This window comes from Myxocyprinus asiaticus, chromosome 30 (assembly GCF_019703515.2).
Source record: "Myxocyprinus asiaticus isolate MX2 ecotype Aquarium Trade chromosome 30, UBuf_Myxa_2, whole genome shotgun sequence".
In the NCBI taxonomy this organism is placed as follows: domain Eukaryota; kingdom Metazoa; phylum Chordata; class Actinopteri; order Cypriniformes; family Catostomidae; genus Myxocyprinus; species Myxocyprinus asiaticus.
This window is the reverse complement of record NC_059373.1, coordinates 871,586-896,133: the sequence shown is the minus strand read 5'-3', so window position 1 is coordinate 896,133 and position 24,548 is coordinate 871,586. Positions and strand designations below refer to the sequence as shown.

Below are 24,548 nucleotides of genomic sequence, written 5' to 3'. Positions count from 1 at the left end.
TAATCTTTATTGATCACATTTGTAGATCGTGATCGACTGATCTTGGTTTATAAAGTGAGACGAAAAAATATAATAATAGTGTTTATGTTCGTACCTGCATTCGAGAGAGAGACACGCCCCCTCAGTGACAGGAATTAACTTTATTATTAGTAGTAGTATCATTATTATGGGGTAATTACATACTTGCTCCCTTGAATTGATTTTCTGGGACTTTTTTCGCCTAACCACATAAAAATAATAATAATAAAAAAATAAATACATTTATATATTTCGTCCAATTACCTCAATTAAATTGAATACATTGTCAATCTGAACAGTCGTGTACTGTTACCTTTAAAACAATATCAAATACACCACTAGCTGCAAATAATGGCCTAGGATTATATAATATTATAACATATATACATATAACATGTTAAAATTCACCGTGGGGGCATTATGACCCACACTGAATAAAACAGAAGCTTTATTGGGCCTTTAGAAGTTGTAGGCGCTGCAACTGAGAAAATGTACTGAAGGACGGGCTCATTAATATTAATTGCCTCTCGTCACAGGACGTCAAAGTGCAACGTCAGCAAGACGTCATTAATATTCATAAGCCGAGCCCTGTAGTTCTGCTGTTCGTGCACGGCACCTGCTGACTGACTGAAGTGCACAACCCTGATAGACCAAATTCAAACTTATTTATTTAATGTTAATTAAAGATCCCGATGAGTGCATGATAAACTCGAAGCTTTAAGAGAGCTAAAAGTAAGCACTTTGTGAAATTATATTCTTTAGCGAATTATTTTGTTTTACAGGCACGCATTTAAACAATTTGACTGTTATAAAACATGTTTTATTATTTAAAATTCACTTATAGTCTCGTGGCCTGATCTTGCGTTTATTGTGAGTTTTAAAGGGGCTGCTGCACCTGCAGGCAACGACGTGACGTCACGCGGGTTCGGTTGCGATGCACGCGCGGCCCGGGATTTTTACCGCAATGCATCAGTCCGCGCGTCGATGCGAGCGTCACCGGGAACTATAGAACTCACCGAACGACCCGCTCAGAATGGCGTTAAAACCCGCCAAATCACCGATCATATTCACTCTAATGCACGAGGAGTATATCTGATCTGAGGAGTATTACATGATATTTATAAAGGCAAGTTCATAAACCACTGTATCTGCATGAGTACAGTCAGTGTGCATTAATGTATAGCTATATATATATATATAGATATATATTAATGCATGTATTTAGCTACTGAATTCTATGTGCATGTGCATTAGTTTACTGCGAAATCAATGCATCATGTAAATACTGCTCTCAAGTTCTGTAAGTATTAGATAATGCTGTGAATTAAATACGACCGTGCATTATTTTATGAACAAGTATTCTATGATAGAAAAGCAACAAAACTGCATTGAGCCAAAGAATCAGGGGCTGTTCAAGCACATTTCACTGGCCTCTTATGCACATCTTTATACTGCAAATAACCTACGAGTCTAGTCCTCTGCCTTCATTACTGGAGCACATTTAAATAGAGACTCTTCCATGTGAGCTCGTCTTATGGGCCTGTTATGAAGATACATCACTGTGGACACTAGAGTCTCACCCATCAGACAGACAGACACAATGATGGACGTGTGTGTGAGACGGTTTCTGCTCCTGTGTGTGTTCTGCACGCTCTCAGGTGAGTGTAATGAAAGGCCCTTTTTCCATTGTGAGAAGGTTTTAAACATTCTGCATTAATCACATGGATCAATTATGTAGGGGTTTTTAATAACAGCTTGTGTGATAAAGCAGTTATGCTCACATGTGATACTTGTCTCATATTTCATCTCATGCATGTTCTTCACTGACACGGTTTTGGGGCAATTGGTTCCAAAGCTTTGGTGCAGTAATACTGAAAGCCCTCCGACAGTCTGAACTTGGGTATGACAAGCAAGTTTCCAGCACTAGATCTAAGAGTGCGGACGGGAACATAAGGATGTATTAGTTCTGTCAAATATGAGGGTGCTGATCCATGAAAGGCTTTAAAGACTAAAACTGGGAGCCAGTGCAGTTTGTGAAGGATTGCAGTGATGTGAGTTGATTTGTAACGTGTGAGAGCACGAGTAGCAGTTTTGCACAATTTGTAAGCGGTGAAGTGCTTTTGTGGGTAAACCTGCGAATAAAGAGTTACAATAATCTAAACGAGAGGTTATGAAAGCATGGATGACAGTTTCATAGAGAAAAGTGATCTGGGTTTGCACTTGGATTTACTAATAACCGTGGACATGAACATAAAGCCACGTCTTGTAAATGGTTTCTGTTTATTTTCTCAAAATAAATGGTGAAAAGTTTCCAATTCAGTTTTAATGAAACCTTCATATGAAAAACCTAATTATGTCTTCAGAAAGGTAACGGGGTTGACAGTTTTACAGTTTAATTTGAGATTACAGTCTATTATCAGTTGTTTACAATACAAAATCATTGGAGTTTGACGTTGTCAGATTAGCCCACGCTGAGAACAATAACCAAATATATGAAGTGATACAAAATAGACACTTTAGCTGGTCCTTTAAGTGTTCACAAGCTAACAAGTTTTGTTGTTGTTGTTGTTCATTAAAGGGGACAAATATGATAGGAACAGGGTTGACATAACCTGGTATACAAGACTTCAAAAATAGTATTTAATAATGTAAAGTAGTACATTGTCAACTAAAATCTGAAAATATTAAAAGAGAGAACAAGATGATAAATTTGTACACAAACTTTGATGTTGGCTTGAAAAAAAACCTTGTCTGAGAGTTTAAACTAGTTTTAAAATGTTAAAGTTTATACAGATTTTACAGTCAAACAAACAGCCAGCTAGATAGGTCGATAGAGTGGTTGCTAGGGCATTGCTAGTTAGTTGTTAGAGTGTTCTGGGTGGTCGCTAGGGCGTTGTCAAATGTTTGCTAGGTGCTTGCTAGGGTGTTCTGGGTGGTTGCTAGGTGGTTGCTAAGTGGTTCCTTGGGTGTTGCTAGGTGGTTGCTAGAGCGTTCTGGTTGGTAGCTTGGGTGTTGCCAGGTGGTCACTAGGGCGTGGCTTGGTGTTTGCAAGGGTGTTTTGGGTGGTCTCTAGGGCATAGCTAGGCAGTTACTAGGGTGTTCTGGGTTGTTGCTAGGGCATTGCTGGGTGGTAGCTAAGTGGTTGCTAGGTGGTTGCGAGGGTGTTTTGGGTGGTCGCTGGGGTGTTGCTAGGGTGTTCTGGGTGGTCGCTAGGGTGTTGCTAGGTGGTTTCTAGGGTGTTTGGTTGGTCACTAGGTGGTTGCTAAGCAGTTGCTAGGTAGTTGCTAGAGTTTTCTGGGTAGTCACTAGGGCATTGCTAGGTGGTTGCTAGCGTGTTTTGGGTGGTCTAAGAGCATGGCAAGGCAGTTACTAGGGTGTTCCTGGTGGTTGATAGGGTGTTGCCAGGTGGTTGCTAAACTGTTCTTGGTTGTCGCTAAACTGTTCTTTGTTGTCGCTAGGGCATTGCTAGGTGGTTACTAGGGTGTTCTGGGTGGTCGCTAGGTGGTTGCTAGAGTGTTTTGGGTGGTCGCTAAGGCATGGCTAGGCAGTTGTTAGGGTGTTACGGACTGGTTGCCTGCTTTCCAAGCCAACATAATAAAGAAATGTTGTCATCAAAATATGCATATAGTATTTGCCAATTCAGCAAGGTGAAGTTGGAAACACAGGGTGGGGAGAGGCCATAAAATGCATCTGCATGATGAAAGAAGAGAATGCATTTTAGTCAGCATCAACTATTTTGGCTCCCATGTTGTAGAATGAGCCACTCTTGATAAAACGTCTGGTGTGTTATGTACGGTAACACGTCCCAATCAATGTCATGTGTGTCCTGCAGTGTCTCTGTGCAGCGGTGCGTGTGCGGAGGTGGATTCGGACACCGAGGCTGTGGCAGGTCAGGAATTCAAACTGGGCTGCATTTCCTGCAAGATGCGAGGAGAGGTGGAGGCCACTGCGACCGTCGACTGGCACTTCAAAGCACGAGGAGAACCAGGCTTTGTGCACGTGAGTTTCTACAGACGCCTGTATTACCTATATTCTTTAATAAGTCTATTGGCCATCAGACTTAATTTAAAGCTCCTGCTCTGTGATGGTGTGCTATCTGCATGGACAGATTTACAGTTATGATGGTGATGCCTCCAGTATCATAGATGAGCGTTTTGAGGGCCGACTGGAGTGGGACGGCAGTAAAAAGACATATGACCTGCAGGACGCATCTGTTCTTATCAATAACGTCACCTTCAACGACTCTGGCGTTTATCGCTGCACCTTCAACCGAGTTCTGAGCTACGAGCACTACGAGTACTCCACCATCGCCAGTAAAGTGGTGCACCTCACCGTGGTGGCCAAAGGTACGGATGCAATCGGACTACATGGAAAAATCAATCCAGGATGTTTTGAGTGGCTGGCGTCTACTTCATATGAGTTCACAGAAGCTATAAGCCTCGAGAGGCATTGGTAAAAGTGTGTAGTTGAGATTTTTAATTGTGGTAAAATCACTGTAATGCTTTTTGTGGTTAATTGTTTTAACAGCAGTGGGTGGAGTTTGTCATGTTTTGCGAATACCAGATTTATTGACTTTACATAGTCATGACAAGAGTTGAAAGATTTACACAGATTATATGTCTTTTAAAACAGTACTTCAGCATTTATCCTAGTGCCTTTTGTCCCATAGACTTCTATTGTACGTGCATCACTGTAAACATGTATTTTGTCTGGTTTTACACTTTACATTTATACATTTGGCTCACATCTCTACACAAAGTGTCCTAGCTATCCGTATTTATTCTTCAAAGTGTCTGACAGTATCTGTGTGTTTCAGCCACACGTGGTACGGCGTCTATCGTGTCAGAGGTCATGATGTATGTGTCCATCATCGGGCTGCAGCTCTGGCTGTTAGTGGAGATGATCTACTGCTACAGGAAGATCGCAGCGGCAGGAGAGGAAGCGCTGAGAGCCAGCGCGTGAGTCACACACGCGTCCTTACATATATAGCGGTCTACAGTTTCACTTGTCAGGTTTCCAGTTGCAAATGTATTTTATGCAGAAGATATCGTGAGAAAATTCTGAGCAAAGCAGCGTTTTCATGCCACGTGTTCAAGAGAACAAAATCGTCACTTTCAGCTAAATTTGCGTAAAATAGAAATTAAAATGGAAGTTGTAGCCACTGAGGAAGCCAATGCGGCTCTTTTATTAGATGCAATAGACCTTTCAGCTATGACGTCAGACCCAAAAGGCGAATTCGCCATGGGTTCCCTTTAGGAAAATGCGTTTTTAGTTTAGTAAAATAAGATCTGTGGTAAAAATCCCTTGAAGAGACTTTCTCATTTTGTTCTAGAACATAAATGACACACAGTCAGACCTCAATCGTGGATTTTGAAGTTGTTGTGTCTTTTAAAAATGCATGTTGCTAACCCGTCGCTAATCTCACATGCTGATGGGAGTTGTAGTTCTTAATTAGCATTGTGATTAAAACATGCATTTTTAAAAGACACAACAACTTCAAAATCCACGATTGAGGTCTGACTGTGTGTCATTTATGTTCTAGAACAAAATGAGAAAGTCTCTTCAAGGGATTTTTACCACAGATCTTATGGAGATGATGAACAAGACACATGATTTACCTGTTATTCATTACCATCTAAAAGCAGTGTCTTATTCATACATTTTTAGTTTAATAAAGACACATTCTTTAGATATTTAAAAATATGCTGACTGTCACATATTCCAAACAGAGACTGTCGGAGTGTTCGCACATAATTCGGACAAATAAAAACATGACATCAAAATTTAAAAAGCAAACACTTTAGACTTGAACAAACCATTTTTCCATTGTTTAAAGGGATCGTTTCTTCTGCAGAACACAAATGAAGAGTTTTAGTAGAATATTTCAGCTCTGTAGATCCATACAATGCAAGTGAATGGTGACTAGAACTTTGAAGCTCCAAAAAGCACATAAAGGCAGCATAAAAGTAATCCATAAGACTCCAGTGGTTTAATCCATGTCTTCAGAAGTGATATGATAGGTGTGGATGAGAAACAGATCAATATTTAAGTCCTTTTTTACTATAAATCTCCACTTTCACTTTCACTTCCACATTTTTTCTTCTTGTGTTTTTTGTTGATTGCATTCTTCGTGCATATCGCCACCTACTGGTCAGGGCTGGTCAAAGGTGGAGATTTATAGTATAATAAGGACTTAAATATTGATTTGTATCTCACCCACATCTATCATATCACTTCAGGAGACATGGATTAAACCACTGGAGTCTTATGGATTACTTTTATGCTGCCTTTATGTGCTTTTTGGAGCTTCAAAGCTCTAGTCACCATTCACTTGCATTGTATGGACCTACAGAGCTGAAATATTCTTCTAAAAATCTTCATTTGTGTTCTGCAGAAGAAAGTAAGTCATACACATCTGGGATGGCATGAGGGTGATGTAAATGATGAGAGAATTTTCATTTTGGGTGAACTGTTCCTTTAAAATGTGTCGTCATCAAGTCGTTTCCTGTCATGCTTTCAGTTTAAGCCGCTGGTAGAGTATTTTGGCATACGTCAACGTGACATCACCGCATGTCGGGAGTCGGGACTGTATTTCTAACCAGCATTCTGCGTAGAAATCGCTCATTTTTAAATGAGCTCATTGGTCGGCTGGTTAGCCCACTTATGAGTGAATTATTCAGTCTCACGACTTTTGATGCACATCTTGGAATTTATTTGGTAAGCGTGTTTCCATCGCAGATTATGCACAATACAGAGTTCAAAATGCATCCACCTATAGCGACCTGTTTTATGCAAATATTGTACATTTAAAGTCACATGTAACATTTTTATGGGATATCCCACAATTTTAATAAAAATATTTTAGCGGGGTCTGGGTATCTCAGTGGTAAAAGACGCTGGCTACCACCCCTGGAGTCGTGAGTTTGAATCCCGGGTGTGCTGAGTGACTCCAGCCAGGTCTCCTAAGCAACCAAATTGGCCCGGTTGTTAGGGAGGGTAGAGTCACATGGGGTAACCTCCTCGTGGTCGCTGTAATGTGGTTCTCACTCTCGGTGGGGCGTGTGGTGAGTTGTGCGTGGATGCCGCAGTGAATAGCGTGAAGCCTCCACACGCGCTACGTCTCCGTGGTAACGCGCTCAACAACATGATAAGATGCGCGGATTGACGGTCTCAGACGCGGAGGCAACTGAGATTCGTCCTCCGCCACCCGGATTGAGACGAGTCACTACGCCACCACGAGGACTTAGAGCGCATTGGGAATTGGACATGAAAAATTGGGGAGAAAAAGCGGAAATATCCAAAAATAAAAATATTTTAGCCTATTTTTACGATTTAACGCATTTCTATTTCATATTTCATAAGACAATTCCATCAAATTAAATTATAAATGTAATGATAAAATGTAATGAATGAAATTTCAAATATGTGTGTTTTTAATGAATAATGAATAATTTTATTTCATTAAAGAGTACTCGGTTTAATTTGAAATGGAACTTTGTTATGAAATTGAAAAGCATAAATCTTAAATTTATTTTGAATGTAAGTGGATGGAAACCCAGTTAGTGACGGTTACACTGTGTGTTATTAAGTGTGTGTTCCTTCTGTTGTGTGTTGCAGCGCGGAGTATTTAGCGATCGCATCAGAGAGTAAAGACAACTGTGCTGGTGTGCAGGTAGCAGAATAACACAGGTGAGTCGACTAACAGTGAGTGGATGCAGCTGTAATAATCACTCACATACGCTGCATTATTTCCATGACCTCCCTTAATTCTTATTAACGTATATGCATTTCGAAATGTGACTTGTTTTGTAATTCTCATTGCTCTGAATGGTGATTCTCATTACTGTAATGCAATTATTTATTATTTAAATCAACAACAAATTATGTATAAATCATTATTTCATATGGGTTTGTTTTGGTCCGCAGGTTTTCTCTTCCTCTGGACTGCTATCATTCCTCCGGCTACCTTCACAAACTCCCTCAACCTGTTTTTATAACCTTTTCTTACCTCTTTACCTGACTCTGTTTCGCATGACTTTAATGCTATGCATGGTTAAAGGCCCGGCAAACAGCCAACTGCATACATTTGAAGCAAAAAATGTAAAATTACTAGTGGAAAAAAATCCACAATTTCCTCTATTTACTGCAATATTTCAACTGTGTGAAATAGAAAATTGCAATACTTCGATTTTGCACTAGAGATCAGTAAAGAGCAACAAATGCTTAGTTGATCTTGACATATTGAGGACATATATATATAGTATAATGTAATATCAGATGGTCTGAAAGCCAAAACGCCATGCAATGCTATAGTTGCATGAGCCAACTGTGAATGTGAATGCAATTTAATTATAGATGCCTCAGGCACTATCAACAGACTAAACGAGCTTGATAGAGTTGATCATTTTTAGTTTTATATTGTACTTGATAATCCTGTTGCATAAGGTTTATTATGAGTTACAGAAGTGTATGTGAGCACATACTGTATATGAGAACTGTAGTTGTGAATGTAGCACTATACTGTAGGCATGTTCAGACGCTGCTCAACCTGAACTGAATGTTTGATTCGATAGCGATTACCTCCATTGTGGGAAAGTGCATTAAGACATATGATAGCTCATATCTCACTCTGTGACGTTAATGCATGCCCACACTGCAGCCGATCAATGCAAGTATCCTATATCAAACCTACTCACCTAAAATAGGCCATTTCTGCACACGAGCATGATGTGATGTCATGTGATGATATAATGTGATATTCTGTGTTAAATGCAGCACTGAATGCTGGTGGGTGGACGTGTAGAGAGAGAGAGAGAGAGAGAGAGAGAGAGAGAATGTGCAAAGTAAAATCAGTTCGAATGAATTTTGCGCACTGTTTTATTTATAATCTAAAGGGTTTTCATGGAGGAGAACGATAGGGGGCGATTTAACGTAAATTAGGCCATTTTTCATATTGAGATGACTGTAAAAAAGTGGCCTAATTTACATAACTTTGAAACAATGTAGACATTTCATTAAATATTAAAAACATTCAAATGAGACACTTACAATGGAAGTCAATGGGGTCAATAATCTGTAAACATTAAAATACTCACTGTTTCAGAAGTATAGACACAAGACATAAACAATATGTGTGTTAACATGATTTTACGATGATACAATCACTTACTGACTACATCTGTGGAAAGATATAGACAATTTTACAACTGCGTTACCATGGCAACTAAACCTTGTAATCCTGGTATTGGCTCTAACGTTACACAGAAAAGGCTAGTAAGGGATTTTATCACACTAAAATCATGTTAAATCATGTTTAGTGCCCTGAAAATAGTGGATTTTGTGGTGTGTAAGTATAAGTATATATTGCAAAAAAAGAGTAAGTACCTTCTACATTGATTAGGTTAGTTGAAGCGTGAACTTGAAAATATTAAGTAAATCTACATTTGTACTCAACTCAAACATGTTGAAATGAATGTTCTAGCTTGTAAGTAAATATTATTTATGATCATTTGTTATCTTTACAGTGCGTCCTCATGTATCAGTCTTAAAGTAGAAAACCGTGTCATATTTATTTGCTAATTTGAGTAAGTGTTACTTGTAAATAAAATAAGTAAATTGATGTAACTTTTGGAAGCTTAAACAATTAATGTGCTGTTTGCACGTTTATTTACACCGTTTTTATTGGTTGTATTTTTTTTTTATCCCCAATTTCTCATGCCCAATTCCCAATGCGCTCTAAGTCCTCGTGGTGGCGTAGTGACTCGCCTCAATCCGGGTGGTGGAGGACGAATCTCAGTTACCTCCACGTCTGAGACCGTCAATCCGCGCATCTTATCACGTGACTTGTTGAGCGTGTTACCGCGGAGACGTAGTGCATGTGGAGGCTTCACGCTATTCTCCGCGGCATCCACGCTCAACTCACCACACGCCCCACCGAGAGCGAGAACCACATTATAGCGACCACGAGGAGGTTACCCCATGTGACTCTACCCTCCCTAGCAACCGGGCCAATTTGGTTGCTTAGGAGACCTGGCTAGAGTCACTCAGCATGCCGTTTTTACTGTTGATTTTGTTGTCACGTTTGTTAACTTCTTGTGTTGTGAAGTGCATTTTCTACTCGGAATTACCCATTCATGACAAAAAAAAAACAAATTATCTGTTGATGGTATTTTGTGCACTAAGTGTTGAGGTGTGGCTTTGTTAAGTGATTTTCTCAGTAATAGTGCAAGTGATGATATCCAACAGATGGCATACTGGAGCATGCATTATGCTTCCAGTGATCGGCATGTGATACATGATGAAACACGTGTTAATATGTCCAGTGTGAAGTGTTTGCATATGATGCTCATCTAAGCACTACTAAGTTCATTTAAGTACCATTATGGATTGGTGGTGGCGTGGTGGGCTAAAGCACAGAACTGGTAAGCAGAAGGTTGCCGGTTCGGCCACCCCCATTGTGCCCTTGAGCAAGGCACTTAACTCCAGGTTGCTCTGGGAAGATTGTCCCTGTAATAAGGGCACTTAAGTCGCTTTGGATAAAAGTGTCTGCCAAATGCACAAATGTAAATGTAAATTACATCAGATTTGTAAGGAAAAGTTACTGTATTAACTGAAATGCTTAAGTTAAAATTACTCACTTTATTCGATATTATGTCATGAAGTTTCACTTAAATTGAATTACATTTCATTTGATTTTATATCATTAAAGTTTACTTAGAAAAACTGTGGGGAAACTAAGATCTAAATCTTACGTCATTTTATCAGTGTGTGTACAACTTGAAATTTAAAACAGTAAAATGTACTCAAATGAGCGAATAAATATTACAAAGTATTTCTACTTTAGAATTTATACATGAGGACACATCGTAAAGATAACATTCATAACTAATTTGACGCGGACTATCACACCTGGAGTCGCGAGTTCGAATCCAGGGCGTGCTGAGTGACTCCAGCCAGGTCTCCTAAGCAACCAAATTGGCCCGGTTGCTAGGGAGGGTAGAGTCACATGGGGTAACCTCCTCGTGGTCGCTATAATGTGGTTCTCGCTCTCAGTGGGGCATGTGGTGAGTTGAGCGTGGATGCCGCAGTGGATGGCGTGAAGACTCCACACGCGCTATGTCTCCGTGGCATTGCGCTCAACAAGTCACGTGATAAGATGCGCGGATTGACATGGAGCCAGCTGGGATTCGTCCTCTGGGAATTGGGTGTGTGGTAAGTTGTGTGTGGATCGTGGAGAGTAGCATGAGCCTCCACATGCTGTGAGTCTCCGCGGTGTCATGCACAACGAGTCACGTGATAAGATGCACGGATTGACGGTCTCAGAAGCGGAGGCAACTGAGACTTGTCCTCCAGCACCCGGATTAAAGTGAGTAACCACGCCACCACGAGGACCTACTAAGTAGTGGGAATGCAGCATAGTGATTTCATGTGACAACAATGTAACATACTTTTTCTGAAGTGTTTATAACTGCATACTGCATCTCATATGATTTCAAATAGATAGTCAGTCTACAACTGTATACTGAGTATGCAGTACACTAGTACTAGTGCACTGGAGCTTGTTTAAACCCTAGTTAGCTGCCTTCTAAGAAAGCATTCTTTGATAAACCTACAGTATGTGATGTGTGAGATATTCAGGTGAGTGCTGTGATTTACTGAATGGCTTTAAGAACACTTACAAGTACTGTGGCTGTACCATGGTACAGTGAACTATAGTGAATTATCTCCATCCTGATCATTTGTTTGGCATAAATAATAGATAGTAAAATAATTAGTTTAAGTGAATAAAGCTGAAGTGTCTGAGCTTGACCAGAGCATATTTGTGAAAGTTTGCCTACACTTTTAAAGAAATGTTTACTGTTACAGAGTTCACAAGGGACTGCATAAGAGGAATTACCCATATTACCATGCATGGTACAATAATAGGTTTTTCAAACTACAGTAGGTGCATGACACTTTTTCTGTGTTCCCGCCGTTCGGTAATGAGCTGAATGTTATAGAGACTGCACTCATGAATAGAAGTTTCTATGTCATACTTTAGAGCTGAGCAGTGTTGGGTGTAATGCATTACTAAGTAATTAAATTACTTTTTCATTGCAAAAAGTAAGGGATTACTCTTAATTTTCCAGTAATTTAATTACAGTTACTTCTGATGTAATTGCATTAAATATTGTATAGAGACTATAGAACAATTCTATATAAAATGAATTTAAAATCTAAATGTAAGGTCTAATGTTAAAATATATGTTTTCTAATTTAACGCTGCCCCTTTAAATTCTTTGGGCAGTTCATGAATAATTAATTAGATTGTATATGATTTATTTGAAAGAATTAAAGGAACAGTTTCATGTTTATCCTTGTATTTTTCATCAGGTCGAGGTTGATCAGGGTTTTAGAAAGTAATTAATAATAAGTAATGCAATTACTTTTCAGACAGAGTAATTAGTAATCTAATTACACTGTAGAAGATGTAATTAATAGTTAGTAATTAATTACTTTTTTTAGAGTAACTTGCCCAACACTGGAGCTGAGCATAGCTAGAAAAATATATAGACTAATCTCTATAGGAATTTTTGAGATTTTAATATATTATTGGGTCATTCCTACATTTTGGAGAAGCACAACATTAAAAAAAAATATCCTGTTTTTTATTTTAGATTTACGCATTTCAATTTCCTAACCAAATAACATTAAATTTAATTAATAAAACTTTAAATGTTTAGAGATTTTTTTGCCAGGTTTTTTTTTTGTTTTTGTTTACTAAATTTTTTTTAAATAATTCAAATTAATTTGATTGAATTTTGTTATGAAATTGAAATGCATAAATGTTAAAATTAGGCTAATATATATATATATATATATATATATATATATATATATATATATATATATATATATGTATGTATTTTTTTTTTTTTTTGCGTTTACAATTTTAAGAGGCATGTGTGTGCTCAAAAGTCACATTTTAAATGACTGAAATCATTTTAATTTATAGCACTAGTGTCATTTCCTCATGTCCCCAAAGCTGCATCTTAAACATCTTTGACAAATATAAGTGCTAAATAATCAAATTGTTCAATAAGTTTTATTTACTATTTTGTTTACCTCATGAACGTCCAAATGCTCTTGTGATGAGTTTGAGCTCCGGATCTGTGCGCGTACCCGCGGTGTGTGTGAGTGCGCGCTCGTGTTCGGTTCGGCGGATCATCATTAAGATCAATAACAGCGCTTGACATGAGCGCGCTTGGCCGTGCGCGCGCCCGTGAGGTTGTTGCGTAATTGGTGTGTCGCTGAAGGAGTGATGGAGCCTCACACACACAGCTGATCACGGTCCGTGCCGGAGGATCATGTCCTATGTGTCTTCACAAGGTAAGAGCTCACTGTCATCGATCATCTGATCATTGTGTCATTCATCAATATGGCCTTGCGCTGGCCGGCATATCGACAGATGATTGACAGCTGTCCTCATGGCACTGTAGTCCAGGACCGAGGAGACGCGCGCTGTTGGCTGTGTGTGGTTTCTCATCGATAATTGATAACAAACATGCACATTCAGCGGTATTGTGATCGATAATCAGTTTTTGAGTACAGAAGTGTTGTCATAGTTGCGCGCTCAGTAACAGCAGCTGTGCCACGAGCGGATATTTATAGAAACCGAACCGAGAGTGGGCCGCGCGCTGCTCACAAACACTGATCCATAATGATCGGAGATCTATACTGATTATACACCGATCACACAGATCTACACCCATCCGTAATGATTAGAGATCTATACTGATTATACACAGATCACACAGATCTACACCCATCCGTAATGATCGGAGATCTATACTGATTATACACCGATCACACAGATCTACACCCATCCGTAATGATCAGAGATCTATACTGATTATACACCGATCACACAGATCTACACCCATCCGTAATGATCAGAGATCTATACTGATTATACACCGATCACACAGATCTACACCCATCCGTAATGATTAGAGATCTATACTGATTATACACCGATCACACAGATCTACACCCATCCGTAATGATCAGAGATCTATACTGATTATACACAGATCACACAGATCTACACCCATCCGTAATGATTAGAGATCTATACTGATTATACGCCGATCACACAGATCTACACCCATCCGTAATGATTAGAGATCTATACTGATTATACGCCGATCACACAGATCTACACCCATCCGTAATGATCAGAGATCTATACTGATTATACACTGATCACACAGATCTACACCCATCCGTAATGATTAGAGATCTATACTGATTATACACCGATCACACAGTTCTACACCCATCCGTAATGATTAGAGATCTATACTGATTATACGCCGATCACACAGATCTACACCCATCCGTAATGATCAGAGATCTATACTGATTATACACCGATCACACAGATCTACACCCATGCGTAATGATCAGAGATCTATACTGATTATACACCGATCACACAGATCTACACCCATGCGTAATGATCAGAGATCTATACTGATTATACACCGATCACACAGATCTACACCCATCCGTAATGATCAGAGATCTATACTGATTATACGCCGATCACACAGATCTACACCCATCCGTAATGATCAGAGATCTATACTGATTATACGCCGATCACACAGATCTACACCCATCCGTAATGATTAGAGATCTATACTGATTATACGCCGATCACACAGATCTACACCCATCCGTAATGATCAGAGATCTATACTGATTATACACCGATCACACAGATCTACACCCATCCGTAATGATTAGAGATCTATACTGATTATACACCGATCACACAGATCTACACCCATCCGTAATGATTAGAGATCTATACTGATTATACACCGATCACACAGATCTACACCCATGCGTAATGATTAGAGATCTATACTGATTATACACCGATCACACAGATCTGCACCCATCCGTAATGATCAGAGATCTATACTGATTATACACAGATCACACAGATCTACACCCATCCGTAATGATCAGAGATCTATACTGATTATACACAGATCACACAGATCTACACCCATCCGTAATGATCAGAGATCTATACTGATTATACACAGATCACACAGATCTACACCCATCCGTAATGATCAGAGATCTATACTGATTATACACCGATCACACAGATCACACAGATCTACACCCATGCGTAATGATCAGAGATCTATACTGATTATACACCGATCACACAGATCACACAGATCTACACCCATGCGTAATGATCAGAGATCTATACTGATTATACACAGATCACACAGATCTACACCCATCCGTAATGATCAGAGATCTATACTGATTATACACCGATCACACAGATCACACAGATCTACACCCATCCGTAATGATCAGAGATCTATACTGATTATACACCGATCACACAGATCACACAGATCTACACCCATCCGTAATGATTAGAGATCTATACTGATTATACACCGATCACACAGATCACACAGATCTACACCCATCCGTAATGATCAGAGATCTATACTGATTATACACCGATCACACAGATCTACACCCATCCGTAATGATCAGAGATCTATACTGATTATACACCGATCACACAGATCTACACCCATCCGTAATGATTAGAGATCTATACTGATTATACACCGATCACACAGATCTACACCCATCCGTAATGATCAGAGATCTATACTGATTATACACCGATCACACAGATCTACACCCATCCGTAATGATTAGAGATCTATACTGATTATACACCGATCACACAGATCTACACCCATCCGTAATGATTAGAGATCTATACTGATTATACACAGATCACACAGTTCTACACCCATCCGTAATGATCAGAGATCTATACTGATTATACACCGATCACACAGATCTACACCCATCCGTAATGATTAGAGATCTATACTGATTATACACAGATCACACAGTTCTACACCCATCCGTAATGATCAGAGATCTATACTGATTATACACAGATCACACAGATCTACACCCATCCGTAATGATCAGAGATCTATACTGATTATACACCGATCACACAGATCTACACCCATCCGTAATGATCAGAGATCTATACTGATTATACACCGATCCGTAATGATCAGAGATCTATACTGATTATACACCGATCACACAGATCACACAGATCTACACCCATCCGTAATGATCAGAGATCTATACTGATTATACGCCGATCACACAGATCTACACCCATCCGTAATGATTAGAGATCTATACTGATTATACGCCGATCACACAGATCTACACCCATCCGTAATGATCAGAGATCTATACTGATTATACACCGATCCGTAATGATCAGAGATCTATACTGATTATACACCGATCACACAGATCTACACCCATCCGTAATGATCAGAGATCTATACTGATTATACACCGATCACACAGATCACACAGATCTACACCCATCCGTAATGATCAGAGATCTATACTGATTATACACCGATCACACAGATCTACACCCATCCGTAATGATCAGAGATCTATACTGATTATACGCCGATCACACAGATCTACACCCATCCGTAATGATCAGAGATCTATACTGATTATACGCCGATCACACAGATCTACACCCATCCGTAATGATCAGAGATCTATACTGATTATACGCCGATCACACAGATCTACACCCATCCGTAATGATCAGAGATCTATACTGATTATACGCCGATCACACAGATCTACACCCATCCGTAATGATCAGAGATCTATACTGATTATACGCCGATCACACAGATCTACACCCATCCGTAATGATCAGAGATCTATACTGATTATACGCCGATCACACAGATCTACACCCATCCGTAATGATCAGAGATCTATACTGATTATACGCCGATCACACAGATCTACACCCATCCGTAATGATCAGAGATCTATACTGATTATACACCGATCACACAGATCTACACCCATCCGTAATGATTAGAGATCTATACTGATTATACACCGATCACACAGATCTACACCCATCCGTAATGATTAGAGATCTATACTGATTATACGCCGATCACACAGATCTACACCCATCCGTAATGATTAGAGATCTATACTGATTATACGCCGATCACACAGATCTACACCCATCCGTAATGATTAGAGATCTATACTGATTATACGCCGATCACACAGATCTACACCCATCCGTAATGATTAGAGATCTATACTGATTATACGCCGATCACACAGATCTACACCCATCCGTAATGATCAGAGATCTATACTGATTATACACAGATCACACAGATCTACACCCATCCGTAATGATTAGAGATCTATACTGATTATACGCCGATCACACAGATCTACACCCATCCGTAATGATCAGAGATCTATACTGATTATACGCCGATCACACAGATCACACAGATCTACACCCATCCGTAATGATTAGAGATCTATACTGATTATACGCCGATCACACAGATCTACACCCATCCGTAATGATTAGAGATCTATACTGATTATACGCCGATCACACAGATCTACACCCATCCGTAATGATTAGAGATCTATACTGATTATACGCCGATCACACAGATCTACACCCATCCGTAATGATTAGAGATCTATACTGATTATACGCCGATCACACAGATCTACACCCATCCGTAATGATTAGAGATCTATACTGATTATACACCGATCACACAGATCTACACCCATCCGTAATGATTAGAGATCTATACTGATTATACGCCGATCACACAGATCTACACCCATCCGTAATGATCAGAGATCTATACTGATTATACGCCGATCACACAGATCTACACCCATCCGTAATGATTAGAGATCTATACTGATTATACGCCGATCACACAGATCTACACCCATCCGTAATGATTAGAGATCTATACTGATTATACGCCGATCACACAGATCTACACCCATCCGTAATGATTAGAGATCTATACTGATTATACGCCGATCACACAGATCTACACCCATCCGTAATGATTAGAGATCTATACTGATTATACACCGATCACACAGATCTACACCCATCCGTAATGATTAGAGATCTATACTGATTATACGCCGATCACACAGATCTACACCCATCCGTAATGATTAGAGATCTATACTGATTATACGCCGATCACACAGATCTACACCCATCCGTAATGATTAGAGATCTATACTGATTATACACCGATCACACAGATCTACACCCATCCGTAATGATCAGAGATCTATATTGATTATACGCCGATCACACAGATCTACACCCATCCGTAATGATCAGAGATCTATACTGATTATACACCGATCACACAGATCTACACCCATCCGTAATGATTAGAGATATATACTGATTATACACCGATCACACAGATCTACACCCATCCGTAATGATTAGAGATCTATACTGATTATACGCCGATCACACAGATCACACAGATCTACACCCATCCGTAATGATTAGAGATCTATACTGATTATACGCCGATCACACAGATCTACACCCATCCGTAATGATCAGAGATCTATACTGATTATACGCCGATCACACAGATCTACACAGATCGAATATCTACAATAATCTATATAGGCCTATTGATCACATACACAAATCTATACTGATCTACTCTGATCACAGCTCTGTATGATCTATAAGGATCATAACCATATAACTATATATATATATATATATGAACTGTATACACATAATATATATCTTTACATACTGTGTGTATATATACTATATATATATATATATATATATATACACACCACACACACACACACACTGATCATGAATAGTACTGCATCAAATTATATATATTTAGTGTATTTATCAAATTTATATATATTCTATATACATGTATATATACTATATATATATATATATATATTTATATATACATTGTAGATATAAACATACAGTATCATGCATATACAATAAACATGCAGTATTATATATATATATATACTGATCATAAACAGAACTACCTCAAATTATATATATATATATATACAGCATATACACAGTGTAAATATATAAATATGTATACACACAGTACTGTATATATACTTACATATATATACTGTGTGTGTATATACACGTACACAATGTATTTTTTATATATTTATTAACATATATATTAGGGTTTTGAATCAATAAAAAGGTTTTAACTAATTAATCGCACAGTTTTCTATGATTAATCACAATTAATCGCGACTGATCCTGGTACATGGCACATTACAACAAACATTAAAAAAAATCATCTTATACATAATATGATAATACAGTTTACACTTATATCTATACTGACCATTAGACTGCTAATCACAGCAACATTAAACCGATCACAAACACAGATGTGTACTGATCTATACAGATCTATACTGACACAGTCCCAGATTGAGGCCTGTATTGTACACAGATGTCCAGCGAGCACAAGTACAGGACATTGAGCAGATAGTGTCATGAGGTGTTGTGTTTCTGTTGTATTCTCGAGTGGTCATTTAAACGGAACTGCCGTCTTTATGGAGTATGTTTCAAGTGGAGCGCTTTGAACATGTCTTTCTCTCAGGACGCAAGCTAGGCTGTTTCTCTGCACTTCACACCTTTTTTGTGTTTGTAAAATGAGCTTATTCCCCACTGCAGCCGAAACCACAGTGGAGTTCTGCCTATATGTCCTACAATAATGTGTTGTAATGAATGCACACTTAAACACAAACTGCTGGTTTTGTCCCTGAATGAGGTGTGTTTGTTCAGGATGCAGGGTGAGAGACAAACTCAAATCATATCATAGAGACTATACAGTATGAGGACTATGAGACTTACAGTGGGAGTGTGTTTGGATATGTTCTGTATTTCTCGTGTGCTGGTCCGTTGATTCCTCATCTGACATGGGAGTGTGTTATTTTTGGAAATAAGTTGCATATCATGGTCAGGTTTATCTCATGTACCTTCTGAGTGGAGAATATTGTGTTGAGTTTATTTGTGTCGTAATCATAGGCGTTGCTAGACCCTATTGAGGAGGTCTTCAGCCCTCCTAAATTTCATCTCAGCCCCCTTAAAAATCAGTGACTTTGCAATCAGCATACAAATGTGTGATTGCCCATTTTGAGCTCCTTAAATAGTGGCACGTCTGCTGAAGTCTCGTTAGATTCGTAGACATGCACATTTGAATAAAGTATAATTAGACATGAATGACTCTGTGATTCATTAATAGTTAAAGATTCACTCATAACACATAATAAACATGCATTTGTTGCCACCTACTGGCATATAAATGTGATTTCACAATCTAATCTAATGAAAGGATTCAAAAGACTCGAGTCACGAGCAAATGACAGATAGAGAAAATTAATCTGTAATTAATGAATTCTGCTAAACAACATTAAATGTGCAAATATTATAGTGAATTAATAGAAATCCTAGAATCGCCCCTGGTTGTAATTCTGTTTCATTGTGGCTACTACACTTTTAATGTAGGTGATACATTTTATTGTGAAAGACATTACATATTAGATATATATGCAAATATTTCAAGGTCAAATGTGTCATTATTTCGAAGTTTCACATTACTTTCTCCTATCTCGGTTTAATGTGCAAGGACATCTAAGGAAACCATTCGTACATTGATTTACCTGAAAAGGCAACAATTGCGTTTGACTGTTTGGTGTGAGTTTGGGGCGGGACTATCTGCAGGGGTGTAAAAAGTATGTAAATTGTACACGCGCTCCTGCCTGCCATGCCGGAGACCCCGGTTCAAATCCCGCTCAGAGCGGGTCGAGCAGGACCGGTAACACTTACAACAAAACCATAAAAATAAAAAAAAGCAATAATAATAATAATAGTTATAATAATTCAGCAATTCATAGATATGATTTAAATGTTTTGCCAGGGCAGAAGTAAATGATGTGTACAGATTTAATTGCAAATGCCTTTTGGGATATATTTACAACGTGAATAATCATTTCTGACATTTACAGTAATAACCGTCCAATCGGGGGGTCTGGGTATCTCAGTGAGTATTGAAGCTGACTATCACACCTGGAGTCGCGAGTTTGAATCCAGGGCGTGCTGAGTGACTCCAGCCAGGTCTCCTAAGCAACCAAATTGGCCTGGTTGCTAGGGAGGGTAGAGTCGCATGGGGTAACCTCCTCGTGGTCGTGATTAGTGGTTCTCGCTCTCAATGGGGCGTGTGGTAAGTTGTGTGTGGATCGTGGAGAGTAGCATGAGTCTCCACATGCTGTGAGTCTCCGCGGTGTCATGCACAACGAGTCACGTGATAAGATGCACGGATTGACGGTCTCAGAAGCGGAGGCAACTGAGACTTGTCCTCCGCCACCCGGATTGAGGTGAGTAACCACGCCACCACGAGGACCTACTAAGTAGTGGGAATTGGGCATTCCAAATTGTGGTGAAAAGGGGAGAAAATAAATAAATAACCGTCCAATCTGCAAAAGTAGCAGGCTTTTAAAATAAAGTTTAGGAAAAAAAACTTTGATGTTTGTCACTTTGCGCTCATAGTTTTGAATGAATACATCACACATCTGGTCGGGCGGTCGCATACGGTCTAGTCACACGGGTTGAAATATTTCCACGCATCCGAAACTAAAATCGTTCTATCGTTTATCGAATGTCAGAGACAGTGAAAAGTCGCTTCAGTCCAGTAAAATGAAAGAAAATGATCTGCAAAAATATAACAAGTATTTTTCAAGTCTAAATAAAATTGTAAAGAGTAAAAAATACAAGTATTTAGTTTTAATTGCACAAATCCTCCAAAATAAGTGTAGTAATGAAGTATAATTACTCAAGTACTTTACACCCCTAACTATCTTGTGTACAGTCATTTTTATCAGTTGTGTATGATGATGCTGTTGGCACAGAAATGACACATTTTACCTTCAACTAACTGTATATTTTATAAATATAGATGGAACTCGGGGGTCTGGGTATCTCAGCGAGAATTGACGCTGACTACCACCCCTGGAGTCGCGAGCTTGAATCCAGGGCGTGCTGAGTGACTCCAGTCAGGTCTCCTAAGCAACCAAATTGGCTCGGTTGCTAGGGAGGGTAGAGTCACATGGGGTAACCTCCTCGTGGTCGCTATAATGTGGTTCTCGCTCTCGGTGGGGTGTGTAGTGAGTTGTGCATGGATGCCGTGGAGAATAGCGTGAAGCCTCCACACGCGCTACGTCTCCGTGGTAACGCGCTCAACAAGCCACGTGATAAGATGCACGGATTGACGGTCTCAAACGCGGAGGCAACTGAGATTCGTCCTCCGCCACCCGGATTGAGGCGAGTCACTACGCCACCACGAGGACTTAGAGCGCATTGGAAATTGGGCATGAGAAATTAGGGAGAAAAAAATGTATAGATAGAAATCACATTATTAGCTAGTACTGTTTATTAATATTTAAATGTCTGGGGCCAGTTTGTTTCGATATTTGAAATTAACGTATGATTGTTGTTGTTATCTGGGTGATTCTCACAAAACATCAAGAAATATCCAGGCCCTATTTTGCTCAAAGAAACTATATTTTGCTTATGCAAAATGAGCAAGTTTTAGGGCCATTAAGATGTTTTGCATTGTGATGTTACCTATTATTTAGTTCTCATTTGGGAATACATATGACCATTTCCTTGACAGGTTTCATGAGAATCACCCATCTGCATTATGCTTCGTGTTTACTAGAAGAAACCAATCAGTCCAGCACCATAGACAGCTCCTGACATACATTTATACTAAAATACATGATTAAACCAATAAGAATGACTGAATGAGTGCGTCTGTTAGAGCTCATCTGGTTAATACAAGTTCAGATCTGTCTCGTGTGATCATCTCGTCATCAGTGTGATCTGAAGACAGAAACATATCTGTCAGCTTTGAGCTCATCTATATGCCAGTGCAACAACATAAACTTTGAGCAGATATACACAGTGAAAATGTCCAGTCTTTCTCCTCCTAGAGCTTCCTATTTCAGTAGGAACAACATGTCAACACAGGAAAGAAAATTGCGTTTTATGGCATCTTGAAATGTGATCCCAGCTTTTATTCAATCTTTTAGTGTGTTAAGACAAGACATATGCACACAGCATTTATCACAGTATACTGCTGAATACACGGAGCAGTTCTGAGCGTTTTATGTAAGAATAATCACACATTTGATCCATTAAACACAGCAGTTTGAATCATTTAAAAGCTTTAATTGCACCAATCATTCGCACGACTGTAGCTCTCAGTTCCTAGAAAAAGCTTTTATTAATAAACTGTTCATAGCAAAAGCTGCTCTGTACAACATAAAGCGTTTAACAGGTTAGCAGTGACGTCATGAAGATGTGGGTGTTAGTGGTCATCGGTATATACCGCTGCTAAATACACTAATTATTCAATAATAAATGTTTGTTTGCATGCAAGAACGATGCTTTGTTGTTTTATCAGAACAAATGTAGTCAGTTAGCCGTGTTGCTGCTTAACAAAACGACAAAATGTGTCAAATTTACGTAGATTTATTGTGGATGAAGCTTTGTATTTTTTTGCTTTGTGGAACAAAGATGTAGAATAACTGTTTGATTTACAATAACTGTTTCCTGTGAACAGGTAAATGTAGTTTAGGATTTGGGTCGTTACGTATTTCATTTATTGATTGATGTATTATTTGATTACTTATTTTAAGATTAGGAAATAAAGTCAAATAAGACAACTTTTTTCTTGTCAACAGATCATTATCAGACTTTTGGAGAAAAATGCTGACAGTATTTACTTATTATTGTTATTATTATATAGAATATATTATAATATATATATATATATATATATATATAAATATCTTAAAAATTGGCTAAAATATTTTTTGAATCTTTGGACAAAAAGCTACTTTTAATAATAATAATTTTATATATATACATATAGAGCAGGGGTTCTGGGTATCTCAGCGAGTATTGACGCTGACTATCACACCTGGAGTCGCGAGTTTGAATCCAGGGTGTGCTGAGTGACTCCAGCCAGGTCTCCTAAGCAACCAAATTGGCCCGGTTGCTAGGGAGGGTAGAGTCACATGTGGTAACCTCCTCGTGGTCGTGATTAGTGGTTCTCGCTCTCAATGGGGCGTGTGGTAAGTTGTGTGTGGATCGTGGAGAGTAGCATGAGCTCCACATGCTGTGAGTCTCTGCGGTGTCATGCACAACGAGTCACGTGATAAGATGCGCGGATTGACGGTCTCAGAAGCGGAGGCAACTGAGACTTGTCCTCCACCACCCGGATTGAGGTGAGAAACAGCGCCACCACGAGGACCTACTAAGTAGTGGGAATTGGGCATTCCAAATTGGGAGAAAAGGGGAGAAAATAAATAAATAAAAATATATTGAACAAAAAACTCAGACTTTGTTCTGTGTGTGTGTGTGTGTATGTCTATGTCTGTCTGGGTGTGTGTGTGTGTGTATGTGCACACACGTGTGTGTGTATGTGTGTGTGTGTCTATGTCTGTCTGGGTGTGTGTGTGTGTGTGTGTGTATG

General features: G+C 39.0%; 2 protein-coding genes across 3 annotated transcripts in view; both read left to right on the top strand.

The window, feature by feature from the left end:
- The first annotated feature begins 835 nt into the window (after positions 1 to 835).
- scn1bb (sodium channel, voltage-gated, type I, beta b) lies at positions 836 to 10,935 on the top strand. The gene is made up of 6 exons (XM_051664116.1): positions 836 to 1,676; positions 3,851 to 4,017; positions 4,127 to 4,364; positions 4,835 to 4,976; positions 7,636 to 7,707; positions 7,945 to 10,935. Exons 1-5 carry the CDS (start codon positions 1,619 to 1,621, stop codon positions 7,700 to 7,702), a joined length of 672 nt encoding a protein of 223 aa, XP_051520076.1. The 5' UTR covers positions 836 to 1,618; the 3' UTR covers positions 7,703 to 7,707; positions 7,945 to 10,935.
- Positions 10,936 to 13,295: 2,360 nt separating this feature from the next.
- Positions 13,296 to 24,548, top strand: part of syngap1a (synaptic Ras GTPase activating protein 1a) — an 82,140-nt gene continuing 70,887 nt past the window's right edge. For both annotated transcript variants that reach the window (XM_051664072.1, XM_051664071.1), the window contains exon 1: positions 13,296 to 13,386. In XM_051664072.1, the coding sequence (XP_051520032.1) occupies positions 13,365 to 13,386 (22 nt within the window). In that variant the 5' untranslated portion in view covers positions 13,296 to 13,364. The remainder of the gene's footprint in view (positions 13,387 to 24,548) is intronic.